Here is a 17,152-nt window from a genome sequence, read left to right as displayed (position 1 = left end):
CTTCTTGTTTTCAGGTTTATGGGGAAGTGCCCTTGGAAGCATGGATGCAAACAAGGAATATTTAATAGGTACTGACATTTCTGTGTGTTGAAGGTAGGGTCGAGTCGTCAGTGGAATCGGAACAGATCCCCAATGGAGGAGTTACGGCACCATTCTGTAGCAATGATTCCAATGCCCTACTGTTTATCACAGTGACACTGTCATGTGTCAAACAGTCACTGTTTTAACAGTATCCTAAAGTAGCCCGAGGGTGTCTGCCATTTGTGGATGGGTTGGATTTTCAAGGATGAGGGAGACCAAGCACCAAACTCTCATTTTGTGCCTTTCATAATCTCCAGCATTCCAGATAATTTCCAGATTATTATATCTAGGGCTGAGATTTTCTTAACTGATGAGGGGATTTGGATGCTAATTTCCATTAATGTTAATAAGAGTTGGGCATAATCTAATCTCATGCTTCAGAGCTTCAGCCAGTCACTGGCAGCAATCAGGAAGGAATTTCTTCCCTGATGTACAATTGTAATCTGTTTTTATTTATTTTATTTTATTTTACTTTATTTTATTTTCCCACCGCTAGAGATGGGATACAGCTGGGGTAGGCCAGTGTTCTGATGTGGTACTGAGAATCCTCTTTCCAGATGACTGGTTGGTGAGTCAAGGCTTTATACAAATGCACAAAGCCTTGGAAACAAGCAGGGAGAACTGGAGGTCCTGGTGATGTCAAGGAACTATGACGTGATCGGAATAACAGAGACTTGGTGGGATAACTCATATGACTGGAGTACTGTCATGGATGGTTATAAACTGTTCAGGAAGGACAGGCAGGGCAGAAAAGGTGGGGGAGTAGCACTGTATGTAAGGGAGCAGTATGACTGCTCAGAGCTCCGGTACGAAACTGCAGAAAAACCTGAGTGTCTCTGGATTAAGTTTAGAAGTGTGTGCAACAAGAGTGATGTAGTGGTGGGAGTCTGCTATAGACCACCGGACCAGGGGGATGAGGTGGATGAGGCTTTCTTCCGGCAGCTCACGGAAGCTACTAGATCGCATGCCCTGATTCTCATGGGTGACTTTAATTTTCCTGATATCTGCTGGGAGAGCAATACAGCGGTGCATAGACAATCCAGGAAGTTTTTGGAAAGCGTAGGGGACAATTTCCTGGCGCAAGTGCTAGAGGAGCCAACTAGGGGGGGTGCTTTTCTTGACCTGCTGCTCACAAACCGGGTAGAATTAGTGGGGGAAGCAAAAGTGGATGGGAATCTGGGAGGCAGTGACCATGAGTTGGTTGAGTTCAGGATCCTGACGCAGGGAAGAAAGGTAAGCAGCAGGATACGGACCCTGGACTTCAGGAAAGCAGACTTCGACTCCCTCAGGGAACGGATGGCCAGGATCCCCTGGGGGACTAACTTGAAGGGGAAAGGAGTCCAGGAGAGCTGGCTGTATTTCAAGGAATCCCTGTTGAGGTTACAGGGACAAACCATCCCGATGAGTCGAAAGAATAGTAAATATGGCAGGCGACCAACTTGGCTTAATGGTGAAATCCTAGCGGATCTTAAACATAAAAAAGAAGCTTACAAGAAGTGGAAGGTTGGACATATGACCAGGGAAGAGTATAAAAATATTGCTCGGGCATGTAGGAATGTTATCAGGAGGGCCAAATCGCACCTGGAGCTGCAGCTAGCCAGAGATGTCAAGAGTAACAAGAAGGGTTTCTTCAGGTATGTTGGCAACAAGAAGAAAGCCAAGGAATGTGTGGGCCCCTTACTGAATGAGGGAGGCAACCTAGTGACAGAGGATGTGGAAAAAGCTAATGTACTCAATGCTTTTTTTGCCTCTGTTTTCACTAACAAGGTCAGCTCCCAGACTGCTGCGCTGGGCATCACAAAATGCGGAAGAGATGGCCAGCCCTCTGTGGAGATAGAGGCGGTTAGGGACTATTTAGAAAAGCTGGACGTGCACAAGTCCATGGGGCCGGACGAGTTGCATCCGAGAGTGCTGAAGGAATTGGCGGCTGTGATTGCAGAGCCACTGGCCATTATCTTTGAAAACTCGTGGCGAACCGGGGAAGTCCCGGATGACTGGAAAAAGGCTAATGTAGTGCCAATCTTTAAAAAAGGGAAGAAGGAAGATCCTGGGAACTACAGGCCAGTCAGCCTCACCTCAGTCCCTGGAAAAATCATGGAGCAGGTCCTCAAAGAATCAATCCTGAAGCACTTGCATGAGAGGAAAGTGATCAGGAACAGCCAGCATGGATTCACGAAGGGAAGGTCATGCCTGACTAATCTAATCGCCTTTTATGATGAGATTACTGGTTCTGTGGATGAAGGGAAAGCAGTGGATGTATTGTTTCTTGACTTTAGCAAAGCTTTTGACACGGTCTCCCATAGTATTCTTGTCAGCAAGTTAAGGAAGTATGGGCTGGATGAATGCACCATAAGGTGGGTAGAAAGCTGGCTAAATTGTCGGGCTCAATGGGTAGTGATCAATGGCTCCATGTCTAGTTGGCAGCCGGTATCAAGTGGAGTGCCCCAGGGGTCGGTCCTGGGGCCGGTTTTATTCAATATCTTCATAAATGATCTGGAGGATGGTGTGGATTGCACTCTCAGCAAATTTGCGGATGATACTAAACTGGGAGGAGTGGTAGATACGCTGGAGGGGAGGGATAGGATACAGAAGGACCTAGACCAATTGGAAGATTGGGCCAAAAGGAAGCTGATGAGGTTCAATAAGGATAAGTGCAGGGTCCTGCACTTAGGACGGAAGAACCCAATGCACAGCTACAGACTAGGGACCGAATGGCTAGGCAGCAGTTCTGCAGAAAAGGACCTAGGGGTGACAGTGGACGAGAAGCTGGATATGAGTCAGCAGTGTGCCCTTGTTGCCAAGAAGGCCAATGGCATTTTGGGATGTATAAGTAGGGGCATAGCGAGCAGATCGAGGGACGTGATCGTTCCCCTCTATTCGACATTGGTGAGGCCTCATCTGGAGTACTGTGTCCAGTTTTGGGCCCCACACTTCAAGAAGGATGTGGATAAATTGGAGAGAGTCCAGCGAAGGGCAACAAAAATGATTAGGGGACTGGAACACATGAGTTATGAGGAGAGGCTGAGGGAGCTGGGATTGTTTAGCCTGCAGAAGAGAAGAATGAGGGGGGATTTGATAGCTGCTTTCAACTACCTGAAAGGGGGTTCCAAAGAGGATGGCTCTAGACTGTTCTCAATGGTAGCAGATGACAGAACGAGGAGTAATGGTCTCAAGTTGCAGTGGGGGAGGTTTAGATTGGATATTAGGAAAAACTTTTTCACTAAGAGGGTGGTGAAACACTGGAATGCGTTACCTAGGGAGGTGGTAGAATCTCCTTCCTTAGAGGTTTTTAAGGTCAGGCTTGACAAAGCCCTGGCTGGGATGATTTAACTGGGAATTGGTCCTGCTTTGAGCAGGGGGTTGGACTAGATGACCTTCTGGGGTCCCTTCCAACCCTTATATTCTATGATCCTATGATTCTATGATTCTATGTTCAGGGTTCAACTGATCACCAGATTTGGGGTCAGGAAAGAATTTTCCCCCAGCTTACATTGGCAGGAACCATGGGGTTTTCTTAACATTTCTCAGCAACATGGGGTGCAGGTCTCTTGCTGAGATTATATGGGCATGTCTCACCTAGTCATTCCCTGCCATTGCCAGGACCTCTGCCTCAGGTGCCCTTCAGTCTTTCCTGTTCTCTACCTGTGACACACCAACAGTTCAGTCTCCTGAACAGTGCCTTAGTTTAACTGAGGTCACTGGGCCCCGCCAGTGACATCTATGTGAAATTTAGTGGCCTCTTGGTCTCAAACTCTACAAATCCATGAGATTATGAAATTCAACTCCTTTAGGCATTTTTGAAACTCTCAGTTTAGATTAAATCCTGATTTCAAACTTCAATCTCATTTTGCAAAGATTTAGCCTTTGGGGCAAATTCTGGCCTCACTTACACCTGCATAAATCAGGAGCAAATGATTAGTCAGTGGTGGAATTACCTCCACTTCATACCAGTGTAAGTGACATCCGACTCATTGTATGGAGGTGTCGAGGAAATCCAAAACTAGATGATTGGTTACTGATGATTTTAAAGGGAAGCAAACACTCAAAGACTGGCCTCAAGATTTGTGGTGGTGATTTGAAAACAATAGTTATCAGACAATGTCTAGATTATAAAACCTAGATAATGATAAATTCTAAGCCTTGATTGTAGTTTCAGGTTTGTTTTACACTGGTTTAACCCCACAGTGAGAAATTGTCTTCATTTACACTACCATAAATCAGGAATAATGCCAGTGAAGTCAGTGGAGTTACTTCTGAGTAGAGCCACATCAAACATTTTGTCTAAACAGTTTTCCGCCAATCAAAAAAAATGTGGGAATGTGTCAATTCTGATATAATATTTGATGGAAAATTTTCAAAATGCTACAAAAACCAAAATGGAGTATTTTGTTTTGACTTTATCGTTTTATTCAACTTTATCTTTTCATTTGGTTTCAACTTTTATTTATTTTTTAGCTAAGTAGCTAAAAATATCACATATTTTATATTATATATTTATACCATTTTCTTTTCCCATATAATGATTCACTGTTGAAAGAAAACATTTTAGTAAGGTCATTTTGGCAATTCTAAATTGAAATATTTTACAATTTCATTTCTCCAAGATATTTTGATGTTTTGACTTTTTTGAACCAATTTGAGACGAAAACAAATTCCACAGGTTAGAAATTCAGTTTTCTTACCCACTCTCCTTCTGAGTTACACCAGTGCAAATCATATCAAAATCAGGTCCCTGATGCCTAGATCGAAGAGCACCTAAACCTTAAAGAAAACAATGACTAATTTTTAAATTTCGTGACCCAAATGTGATTTCCTAGATTATATGGTTAGTGTCCTTAGCTGTGAGATCTCACTCATAATGCTTGTGTTCTGTTTTCCATTGCTGAGACTTTCTTAAGGAAATATTCCGAAAACTAAGAGAACATTGCTGTGCAGTAGGTGAAGCAGGTGGGTTATTAAATTCCTTGGAACCATGGGCCGTGTTTTTTTGTTTTTTTTTAAACTCGCCCTGGGTTTATCTTGACATGACTCCATTGACATGAAGAGAGCTATTTCTGATCTGTACCACTGGGAGAGGCTATGACTGCACTGACAGAAGGAGTTTTTCTGGTGGTATATAACCACTAGTTCCCCTAACAACATTAGCTATATTGACAGAAGCACTCTTCCATCTTCATAGCTATACTGAGTTTTTGGGGGGCGGAGTGGAGTTGGCATAGCCACGTGTGTGTGTTTTTTCACTCCCGAGAAGAACACAGGCATGCCCTATAAGCATAGATTGAGCCAGAGGGGAATCAGGCCATTTCCATTAATGACATATGTGATTTTCATGGGTCTCAATGAATGTTAACACTGATAGTCTCTGTTTGACAAACGCTTGCTCAGAACAAAATCACCCTGAAAGCTCATATGTGACCTTCGCTACATGGGGAATTTTACCAGTTATCCAGGTATAGGTATACCAGAATAACCCTCATGTGGACACTCTTGTTCAGGTGTAAGCATGGCTTTCTCACATTAGCTTAAACCACTCCCAGTGAGATATATGCTAAACCAAAAAGGGCAGAAATAACTATCCACAAGAGAGTAATAGATTACAAGGCAAGAAAGGGACCATTGAGACCATGTAGTACGACCTCATAGAATATCAGGGTTAGAAGGGACTTCAGGAGGTTATCTAGTCCAACCCTCAAAGCAGGACCAATCCCCAACTAAATCAAACCTCCAGTAAAACAAACACCAAAGACCTTCCCCCAAATAATTACTAGAGCCGTTCTTTTTAGAAAAAAAAACATCCACTCTTGATTTAAAAATTGCCAGAGATGTAAAATCCACCATGACCCTTTCTAAGTTTTTCCAGTGGTTAATTACTCTCACTGTTAAAAAAAAATGTTTTCCTTATTTCCAATGTGAATTTGTCTAGCTTCTATGTCCAGCCATTGAATCTTGTCATATTATTATAAATATCTATAACTAGCTACATGGGGAGCAAATCCCAGATGTGTCCAGAAGTTCTTTTATGGCCTATGTTATACGGGAGGTCAGAATAGACTATCACAATGACACTTCTGGCCTGAGAAGTTATGAATTATAATGAAAGAGACCTACTCTCCTTCAGATACTACCTCACCCACCTTGTCTCTCTCATATCCTGGATATAACAATACTGCCAACAAGAATGAATTTTAATGCAAGTTAAAAAACATTTTAAATCACACTAGGCACCTATTTTCAAATTTAGGCAAATCAATACCTTAAAAATCCTGGCCAAGTGTCCAATTCCCATTGGTGCCTTTGAAAGTCTTCATCTTAAGTCATTTGGCTGAGATTTTCAAAGAAGATCAAGAGAGTTAGGTGCCCAAATGCTACTGACTTCTATGGGTACCTAACTCCCTTAGTATTTGTAGTAAATCTCAGCCTAGAGTCCAGTTTTTTAAAGATATTTAGGCACCAAATGAGATTTTCTAAAGCATCTAGGTGATTATCTACCTTTGAAATCAATGATTTTGAGGCAGTTAGGTACTTCTGAAAATATCATTAGGTGCCTAGATACTTCTAAAAATCTGGCCCTAAATGACTACCCCAAGGCCAGACAGGGAATCAGAGGGGAGCCAGGAAAAGAGCCCAAGTGTTTTTCTGATCTCCCCACAGTGGGAAGTTTGCAAGCAGAAAGCATTTAAAAGGTGTCCCTGTGAAGTCCAGCTGGTTGAATCTTCTGCAGAAAGAAAATTCTGACTTTTCAAATTCTAATCAGAATGAAACCAAACAATTTCAAAATGTTTGGAAAAGAATCTTTACAGGTCAATCAAAGCTCTCCCTTTTGATAAAGTGGGTATGGTTTGTTGTGATTTAGACTTTTTAAAAATGTGACTTTATATTTTGTATAAAATAAATATTGGGGGCTAAATCAAAACATTTTGTTTCAATTCTCTTTTCACCAAAAAGAAATGTCATCAAAAGCAATATGTTCCAAAATGGATATGTTCCAGTTTGTGAAAATCAATGTTTCCATGGAAAGTTTAAATTTTGACTATATGGCCATTTCTGATGAATAATGTGCTGTTAGGAAATTTGAAACCAGGTCTACTGTGAAGTCATGACATACAGGTTTCCTTCCCAGCCCTCATAACCAGCCCCCCTAATCCCAAAGTTCAATTTATTAACTTCTACCCTGCAAACCGTTTGCTGTATCCAATGGAAGACATTTCCTTAGATGCACCAAGTGTCCAGAAGAGGTGTCCATTGATCCATAGGGGGCTTTGGGTGTCTCCTTAGCATGCACCAGCCCCAAGCAGCTATACCCTAAAGCAGAGAGCACTGGAACATGAATGGGGAATAACCGTTCACTAGTGAGATCCAGCAACTGCACGATTGGCAGCGTAGTCTGAGTTGTGACTTCTTATGCGCTCCATCCACTATTGCAACCCAACTCCACATGGGGTTTCTGAAACTGGGATCCTGAAACTCTTCTAGGAGTTGGCCAGAGTGGCGTTATGGGCGAGGAAGAGAAATTTAAAGTTAGAATCATAGAATAACAGAGTTGGAAGAGACCTCTGGAGGCCATCTAGTCCAACCCCCTGCCCAGAGCAGGACCAATCCCAACTAAATCATCCCAGCCAAGGCTTTGTCAAGCCTGACCTTAAAACTTGATGCAAGGGAGAGCTAAGAGGAGGGGCCAAACAGGGTGCTTAACTAATCAGGTGGACAGGTGAGGATGCCTGAATTTTTGATGGGCTGGAGGGTGTGTGAGGTGGTAGTCAGGGAGATGGGAATTTCTACAGTACTAATGGGCTGTTTGTTTGCTTCTTATAGGAGGTCTACAAGGACTGCCAGTTTCTATGCCTGTCATTGGTAGGTGGACTTATCCCAGTCGGCACAAATTGCCTCCTCAGAGCTTAGTCAGCATGAAACCCCAAACCAGCTAACACTTGACCATGGGGGGAATTTCCCCCTACACTTCTGTTTGAACCTCTGGAGAGTCCAGTGACTGCAGGTTTGGCAGCGTGGCTGTAGTTACTTCTCCACCTCCACTGCCTGACAGATGGGGGTGAACTTTTCTTTAGAGCTGTAGGTCCAGGACCAGACAGGATGATGCTTGGTAGTGGTGGGTGCATTTGTCCCAGAAGGCCCAAATGACCTCCTCAGACCTTAGTGAGCACTAAGCAGCTCAAACCACAAACCAGTTGCCAATTTGGTTGAACATCCATTTTTCATTAAATAAATAAATAAATAAATAAATAAAATTGTGAGAAACCCTCATCAGCCCCAGGTAGCTCACACCATAAGCCAGGTGCCACTGGGAGGTAAGTTCTAACCATTGCACTCCTCCTTCTACTGACATGGGGCCTGACATTCTAGGACACCAGGTAGAGACAGATTCAGCAGCCAGGTATCTGACCCTACACTTGCTGTTGCATCCCTGCTCTCAGGAGATTTTGGGCACTGGGAACATGAGTCTTTTGTCTCTTCACCCCCAGGGCCTCACAGGATAGACAGCTGCCTTCTGGGCACATTATGTTCTCTTTCCTCCCCAGGTACTGATTACACTAGTGAACACTGTCAGGGTGTCCCCCTCCTCCTCCAGGAGCTTCATGTTTATGCCTCAGCTGGGGAAGACTGCGAGGGAATCTTCAGGCATCTGAAGGAATTCCTGAAAGGCAAGTGGACCAGCAGGACTAAATTTACTGCCTCTCCCTGTGTCTAATCATTTAGAGTTGGATTTTCAAATGGGGTCCAAAGTCTACGTCCTTTGGTGCCTTCGGTAATGCCAGCTCTCATGAATTGCTGTGAATGAACTGTGGCATGCTCATTTCCATGACAACATCCATGTATTTCCCAATATTTTCACAAATCCCCAGGGCTGTTCCAATACACACAGGCTGAAGTTTTCAAAAGGGCCTGAGGGAATTAGGACCCCAAATACTATTGCTTTTCAATGGACCTGGGCACCAAAACTGCCTTAGCCCCCATTGAACGTCCCTGAAACCCTAAACATATCTAATGAGCCTTCCATTGTTGTCCCAAATCTAACCTCATTTTGTCCATTATTTATGCAGAGGAGAACTGCAACAATTCCTACCTGAAGTGCTGTGAAGTGAGTGAGACCAGGGATTTGAAGAGCTGCGAAGAAAGAATGGTGGTGTTCGCTGAACTCATCTGGATTTTTGAAAAGGAACTTGGAGGCAAATTTTATAGAAACTTTTCTCAGTTAGACAGGATTTTTCAAAGCCATCGCGCCCATTGACTTTCCAAATTATTGCCCCAGATGTGGGAGCAAAGAACCAGATGTGCCCTAAAAGGAAGAAAATTTGTCATTTAACTATTTCCCTCCATAATTCATCATTTCAAGTGTGTCATCTCTTTCTTCTATTTCCCCCCTCACATTAAGAGGGAAAAACAAAAAGTTATGATAACCAGTATCTGGTTAAAGATTAGGAATCAAAGACTAGGAATAAATGGTCACTTTTCACAATGGAGAGAGGTAAATAGTGCGGTGCCCCAGGGATCTGTGCTGGGACCAGGGCTGTTCAACATATTCATAAAAGATCTGGAGAAAGGAAAACTTGCAGATGATACAAAACTACTCAAGATAGTTAAGTCCAAGTCAGACTGGGAAGAGTTACAAAGGGACCTTATAAAACCGAGTGACAGGGCAAGAAAATTACAGATGAAATTCAATGTTGATAAATGCAAAGTAATGCACATTGGAAAACATTATCCCAACTCTATATGATCTGGTCTAAATTAGCTGTTACCACTCCAGAAACAGATCTTGGAGTCATTATGGATAGTTGACAGAAAACATCCACTCAATGTGCAGCTGCAGTCAAAAAAGCTAACAGAATGTTGGGAATCATTAGGAAAGGGATAGATAATAAGACAGAAAATATCATATTGCCTCTATATAAATCCATGGTACGCCCACATCTTCAATACTGCGTGCAGCTCTGGTTTCCCCATCTCAGAAAAGGTATATTAGAATTGGAAAAGGGTCAGAAAAGGGCAACAGATATAATTAGGGGGATGGAACAGCTTCTGTATGAAGAAAGATTAAAAAGAAAGGGACTGTTTCTCTTGAAAAAGAGACGACTGAGGGGAGATATGACAGAGATTTATTAAAATCATAAATTGTGTGGGAGAATATGAATAAGGAAGTGTTATTTACCATTTCACATAGCACATGAACCAATGAAATTAATTGGCAATAAGTTTAAAACCAACACAAGGAAATATTTCTTCAGACAATGCACAGTCAATCTGTGGAACTCATTGCCAGGGTTGTAAAGGCCAAAAGTGTAATCGGGTTAAAAAAAGAATTAGAACAGTTCATGGAGGCTAGGTCCATCAATGGCTATTAGCCAAGATGGTCAGGAATACAGTCCAATGATCTGGGTGTCCCTAAAGCTCTGACTAATAGAAGCTGGGACTGGACGACAGGGGATAGATCAGTCAATAAATTGACCTGTTCTGTTCATTCCCACTGGCCATTCATATGTTCTTATGTAAGGCCCTAGGGTCCTTTTGCCACCAAAATCCTATTGAAAGTCTATGGGAATGTGTCTCCTAACACTGACATTCAAAAAGTTCAAGCTTTATAACCATTAAAATACAAATTGTCAACATCACATGTCAAAATATATAAAGTAAATATAGTTAAATCAAACTCAGATGAGTTCTCAAGCAGCATTTTTCATGCTTTGCCTCTCGGTAAATTTCTGTTATCATAGATCATATAGACGGGAATTATTTTTCCCATGTGAGTGTCCTATGAAATTGACATTTACTGATCAAAATCTAATCCTTCCAAGACTAATAATAGTTAAGAAATAAGGAATCCCACAAAAGATACAGAGATGCTGAATAAGAGTGCTTGTAAGTTTCAGGCCATATGGTTAAAAGATTTAAACCTGGAATGGGATTTTTGAAAGCATCTAGGCACCTAACCTCCACTGATTTCAAAATCCCACTAGGTGCTTAAATATTTTTTTAAATCTGGCCCTGAGGGACTTTGCTGTAATTTAAGAGAACACAAGGCCATTTAGAATTTATCCTGAAGTAATACCATATTGAAGGTGTGTGGCAGTTAAGTATCTAGCAGCCTTAGATGTCGTTGAGTAAACAAAGGCTAAACTTACCTTTGGAGAAAGTAAATTTAGTTACTAATTTTTTATTAACGAGCAACAGGATTGTTGACAGTACAATTTATTTATTTATTTATTTATTTTACAAGCATAGTAAGAAGCACAATGTCTGGTGTTCTAGGTCTGGTAAAACCAAAGTAAAAGTTATTTCTAAAAGAGAATATTTTCCATCAGTTAATCCATTTTGTTCTTGATTTAGAACAAACCCCAACATTTCAAATTTCTCTGTATAAAGACCCTGGAGTTGTGGGTTCCCCCTGATCTCATGCAGTCTTCTGGCCTGCCCTTTCACTCCTGACCCACCACTCTCTCCTCAAACCCCATCCCCATTCCAAGTCCTGTCACACCAAAACTGGTCCTCAGTTATGCCTGTGAAAATGCAAAGAAACATCCATTGTCAGAGGGGGCTGCACAAGTAGGAGTCCCTGCATCCAGCCAGCACAGTGTCTGTCAGTCAGTATGGGAGCTAGACAATCAGACAGGCTGAGTCCAGTAGCCCCGAAGCAGAATAACCTCTGTGTTTATTGCAATTGCTCTGCAAGGGGCACTATGCTACCTGAGTGCCTGTGGATCAACAAATACCTGTCTCTGCCCCTACTCACACCTACTAGCAACCGAGAAGAAAAAAGGAATTCAGTCTATAGACTTCTAGCTATTTCTTTGTACTTATTTTCAGCTTTGATTTTTATTCTGATTTTTTTTTTTTGCCTAATAGGATGTTCATGCCAATTGTTAAGGAAAACCATAACCTGTCTCCTCTACTGGATATGGGGGTGCACCAACAACTTTCTGTACAAAAGTAGTAAGCAAAATCCATTTGAATTGCACTTTCCACTTTTGTTTCTACCTCTGCAGTATGAATTTCCCTGTTTTTCAAGGTTCTGTTTTGACAGAGAATAGCTTAAACAGAAAGCAATGGGAAAAAGGCAGCCAGATTGTATAATGGGCAAAAGAAGGCAGCAGAGGGTGAGAGACAGGAAAAAAGTAGCTATGCTGTGTAATGGGTCGCAGGGGGCAGCAGGGGGTGAGAACATAAGAATGGCCACACTGGGTCAGACAGATCTAGCCCAGTATCTTGTCTTCTGAAAATGGCCAATGCCAGGTGCTTCAGAGGTAATGAGCAGAACAGGTAATCATCAAGTGATCCATCCCCTGTCGCCCATTTCCAGCTTGAAGGGGCGACTATACTGTATAATGGGCACTAGGGACAGCAGAGGGTGGGGGTGGGGAAGGGGCAGCAGTGGGGAAGGGGTTAAAGGATAAAGGAGTTGGAGGCGCAAGTGGTGTTCTCGTCCATCCTCCCCGTGGAAGGAAAAGGCCTAGGTAGGGACCGTCGAATCGTGGAAGTCAACGAATGGCTACGCAGGTGGTGTCGGAGAGAAGGCTTTGGTTTCTTTGACCATGGGATGGTGTTCCATGAAGGAGGAGTGCTGGGCAGAGACGGGCTCCATCTTACGAAGAGAAGGAAGAGCATCTTTGCCAGCACGCTGGCTAACCTAGTGAGGAGGGCTTTAAACTAGGTTCACCGGGGGAAGGAGACCAAAGCCCTGAGGTAAGTGGGAAAGCGGGATACCGGGAGGAAGCACAGGCAGGAATGTCTGTGAGGGGAGGGCTCCTGCCTCATACTGGGAATGAGGGGCGATCAACAGGTTATCTCAAGTGCTTATATACAAATGCACAAAGCCTTGGAAACAAGCAGGGAGAACTGGAGGTCCTGGTGATGTCAAGGAACTATGACGTGATCGGAATAACAGAGACTTGGTGGGATAACTCACATGACTGGAGTACTGTCATGGATGGTTATAAACTGTTCAGGAAGGACAGGCAGGGCAGAAAAGGTGGGGGAGTAGCACTGTATGTAAGGGAGCAGTATGACTGCTCAGAGCTCTGGTACGAAACTGCAGAAAATCCTGAGTGTCTCTGGATTAAGTTTAGAAGTGTGTGCAACAAGAGTGATGTAGTGGTGGGAGTCTGCTATAGACCACCGGACCAGGGGGATGAGGTAGATGAGGCTTTCTTCCAGCAGCTCACGGAAGCTACTAGATCGCATGCCCTGATTCTCATGGGTGACTTTAATTTTCCTGATATCTGCTGGGAGAGCAAAACAGCGGTACATAGACAATCCAGGAAGTTTTTGGAAAGCGTAGGGGACAATTTCCTGGCGCAAGTGCTAGAGGAGCCAACTAGGGGGGGCGCTTTTCTTGACCTGCTGCTCACAAACCGGGTAGAATGAGTGGGGGAAGCAAAAGTGGATGGGAATCTGGGAGGCAGTGACCATGAGTTGGTTGAGTTCAGGATCCTGACGCAGGGAAGAAAGGTAAGCAGCAGGATACGGACCCTGGACTTCAGGAAAGCAGACTTCGACTCCCTCAGGGAACGGATGGCCAGGATCCCCTGGGGGACTAACTTGAAGGGGAAAGGAGTCCAGGAGAGCTGGCTGTATTTCAAGGAATCCCTGTTGAGGTTACAGGGACAAACCATCCCAATGAGTCGAAAGAATAGTAAATATGGCAGGCGACCAGCTTGGCTTAATGGTGAAATCCTAGCGGATCTTAAACATAAAAAAGAAGCTTACAAGAAGTGGAAGGTTGGACATATGACCAGGGAAGAGTATAAAAATATTGCTCGGGCATGTAGGAATGATATCAGGAGGGCCAAATCGCACCTGGAGCTGCAGCTAGCCAGAGATGTCAAGAGTAACAAGAAGGGTTTCTTCAGGTATGTTGGCAACAAGAAGAAAGCCAAGGAATGTGTGGGCCCCTTACTGAATGAGGGAGGCAACCTAGTGACAGAGGATGTGGAAAAAGCTAATGTACTCAATGCTTTTTTTGCCTCTGTTTTCACTAGCAAGGTCAGCTCCCAGACTGCTGCGCTGGGCATCACAAAATGGGGAAGAGATGGCCAGCCCTCTGTGGAGATAGAGGTGGTTAGGGACTATTTAGAAAAGCTGGACATGCACAAGTCCATAGGGCCGGAAGAGTTGCATCCGAGAGTGCTGAAGGAATTGGTGGCTGTGATTGCAGAGCCATTGGCCATTATCTTTGAAAACTCGTGGCGAACCGGGGAAGTCCCGGATGACTGGAAAAAGGCTAATGTAGTGCCAATCTTTAAAAAAGGGAAGAAGGAGGATCCTGGGAACTACAGGCCAGTCAGCCTCACCTCAGTCCCTGGAAAAATCATGGAGCAGGTCCTCAAAGAATCAATCCTGAAGCACTTGCATGAGAGGAAAGTGATCAGGAACAGCCAGCATGGATTCACCAAGGGAAGGTCATTCCTGACTAATCTAATCGCCTTTTATGATGGGATTACTGGTTCTGTGGATGAAGGGAAAGCAGTGGATGTATTGTTTCTTGACTTTAGCAAAGCTTTTGACACGGTCTCCCACAGTATTCTTGTCAGCAAGTTAAGGAAGTATGGGCTGGATGAATGCAGTATAAGGTGGGTAAAAAGCTGGCTAGATTGTCGGGCTCAACAGGTAGTGATCAATGGCTAGTTGGCAGCCGGTATCAAGTGGAGTGCCCCAAGGGTCGGTCCTGGGGCCGGTTTTGTTCAATATCTTCATAAATGATCTGGAGGATGGTGTGGATTGCACTCTCAGCAAATTTGCGGATGATACTAAACTGGGAGGAGTGGTAGATACGCTGGAGGGGAGGGATAGGATACAGAAGGACCTAGACAAATTGGAGGATTGGGCCAAAAGAAATCTGATGAGGTTCAATAAGGATAAGTGCAGGGTCCTGCACTTAGGACGGAAGAACCCAATGCACAGCTACAGACTAGGGACCGAATGGCTAGGCAGCAGTTCTGCAGAAAAGGACCTAGGGGTGACAGTGGACGAGAAGCTGGATATGAGTCAGCAGTGTGCCCTTGTTGCCAAGAAGGCCAATGGCATTTTGGGATGTCTAAGTAGGGGCATAGCGAGCAGATCGAGGGATGTGATCGTTCCCCTCTATTCGACATTGGTGAGGCCTCATGTGGAGTACTGTGTCCAGTTTTGGGCCCCACACTTCAATAAGGATGTGGATAAATTGGAGAGAGTCCAGCGAAGGGCAACAAAAATGATTAGGGGACTGGAACACATGAGTTATGAGGAGAGGCTGAGGGAGCTGGGATTGTTTAGCCTGCAGAAGAGAAGAATGAGGGGGGATTTGATAGCTGCTTTCAACTACCTGAAAGGGGGTTCCAAAGAGGATGGCTCTAGACTGTTCTCAATGGTAGCAGATGACAGAACGAGGAGTAATGGTCTCAAGTTGCAGTGGGGGAGGTTTAGATTGGATATTAGGAAAAACTTTTTCACTAAGAGGGTGGTGAAACACTGGAATGCGTTACCTAGGGAGGTGGTAGAATCTCCTTCCTTAGAGGTTTTTAAGGTCAGGCTTGACAAAGCCCTGGCTGGGATGATTTAACTGGGAATTGGTCCTGCTTCGAGCAGGGGGTTGGACTAGATGACCTTCTGGGGTCCCTTCCAACCCTGATATTCTATGATTCTATGATTGGGGCGGGGGGGGGGGACAGGGGACAGCTGTCTTATAGCCCACAAAGCTTTAAAGACAGTGTCATGAAATTTATCACAAATTCTGTATCTAGTAACCTGTTTATTGGCCTCCACATTGCCATATTACCTGAGTGCCTGGTGACAGCTGAGAATTTTCTGCAAGGCAGAGAACTGTTATTCGCATGTAACTGATGGAGATCTGAGGTGCAAAAATGAGAAATTACTTTCTCAAGGCCCCAGAGGGAGGATGTTGAGGACTATGAGAATTATCACAAACCTATGAAAATTCTTGTGCACAAGAGAGAATAAAAGCAGCAGTAAAAATGGAATTTCTGCTTTTTGTTCCAACAAACTTTTCTGAATATTTGTTTTGGTTTGTTTTGCATTATCCACTCACCACTGTTTGAGAGCTGGTGTGACAATGTATTTTACAAGGTTTTATGAGACTCAGATTGCAAGGCATCCCCAATCATCATTAAGGCAAGAGGTATTCTTTACAGCTGGTCAACATTTATCAAGTGATATTTTCATTCTGAGTGGAAAATGGCCATTTTCTAAAATCAACTTTTTCACAGAAAAAACTCAGTTTTTTCGGGGAAATTATTGGCTTAAAATCTCTGTTGTTCATGAAAAACAGAAAATGAGTCAGCTTCCATCCCTGTGGAATGAAACAATTTTGAAATTCCAATGCTTTTTGGGGTGTGAGGGGGGAGAAGCAGATATTCTTCATTTTTTTGACCAGCTCCAATTGCCTTTTTGAGTGTTCATGGAAAGTAAATAAAAGGGAAACCCACATGAAACCCGAAGGCACTGTGGGGCTTTTGTTTGGACAGATGATTGTCAGTGCGTTGTTGCTGTGTTTGCCCCACTCTGGTGTGAGATAGTGTCAAAGCAAACAGTAAATGTTCTCGGTATTAATATGATTCAGAATTTGCCCTGAGTCAGGACTTCTTTATAACGCAGCCGGGATTCTCGTAAAACGGAGACTTACCAAATGCTGCCTCAAATATGTGTTTATAGATCATGCCCATGTGTCACTGAGCTGGTTTAGATGCTAATTTCTCAAAATTAGAGCTGAGGTTTTTCAAGGAGGCTCAGGGCAAGGTTTTAGTGTCTAAAGATACCGATAGACATCTGTGGTTAATAGGATTGAGACATCTAGGCCCAGATTGTCAAAGGTATTTATGCGTTGATGTGGTCAGCATTGCAACACCAAACTGATTTAGGACTATGGACTGCCAATGAGATTTTCTCTCCTAAACATTGAGATTGGGCTCCTAAATCTGTTAGGCACTGAGGTCAGAAGTGCCTAAATACCTTTATCAAGCTGGGCCCTGGGCACTTTGAATACCCACTGGGCCTCTCTCTCTATCTTTAGGCACCAACCCACCTTTGCAAGTCTGGCCCCTTGTGGTAACTGCAGAAGCACCCAAGC

At 43.6% G+C, this 17,152-nt stretch overlaps 1 protein-coding gene across 1 annotated transcript in view; it reads left to right on the top strand.

Moving 5' to 3' along the window:
* LOC140897210 (cytosolic phospholipase A2 gamma) overlaps positions 1 to 17,152 on the top strand; it is a 34,602-nt gene that overhangs the window by 10,928 nt on the left and 6,522 nt on the right. The window contains exons 7-10 of the mRNA XM_078848294.1: positions 15 to 68; positions 8,616 to 8,738; positions 9,138 to 9,263; positions 11,938 to 12,024. Of these exons, the coding sequence (XP_078704420.1) occupies positions 15 to 68; positions 8,616 to 8,738; positions 9,138 to 9,263; positions 11,938 to 12,024 (390 nt within the window). The remainder of the gene's footprint in view (positions 1 to 14; positions 69 to 8,615; positions 8,739 to 9,137; positions 9,264 to 11,937; positions 12,025 to 17,152) is intronic.

This window comes from Lepidochelys kempii, chromosome 13 (assembly GCF_965140285.1).
Source record: "Lepidochelys kempii isolate rLepKem1 chromosome 13, rLepKem1.hap1, whole genome shotgun sequence".
NCBI lineage: Eukaryota > Metazoa > Chordata > Testudines > Cheloniidae > Lepidochelys > Lepidochelys kempii.
This window is presented reverse-complemented; position numbering and strand designations above follow the sequence as displayed.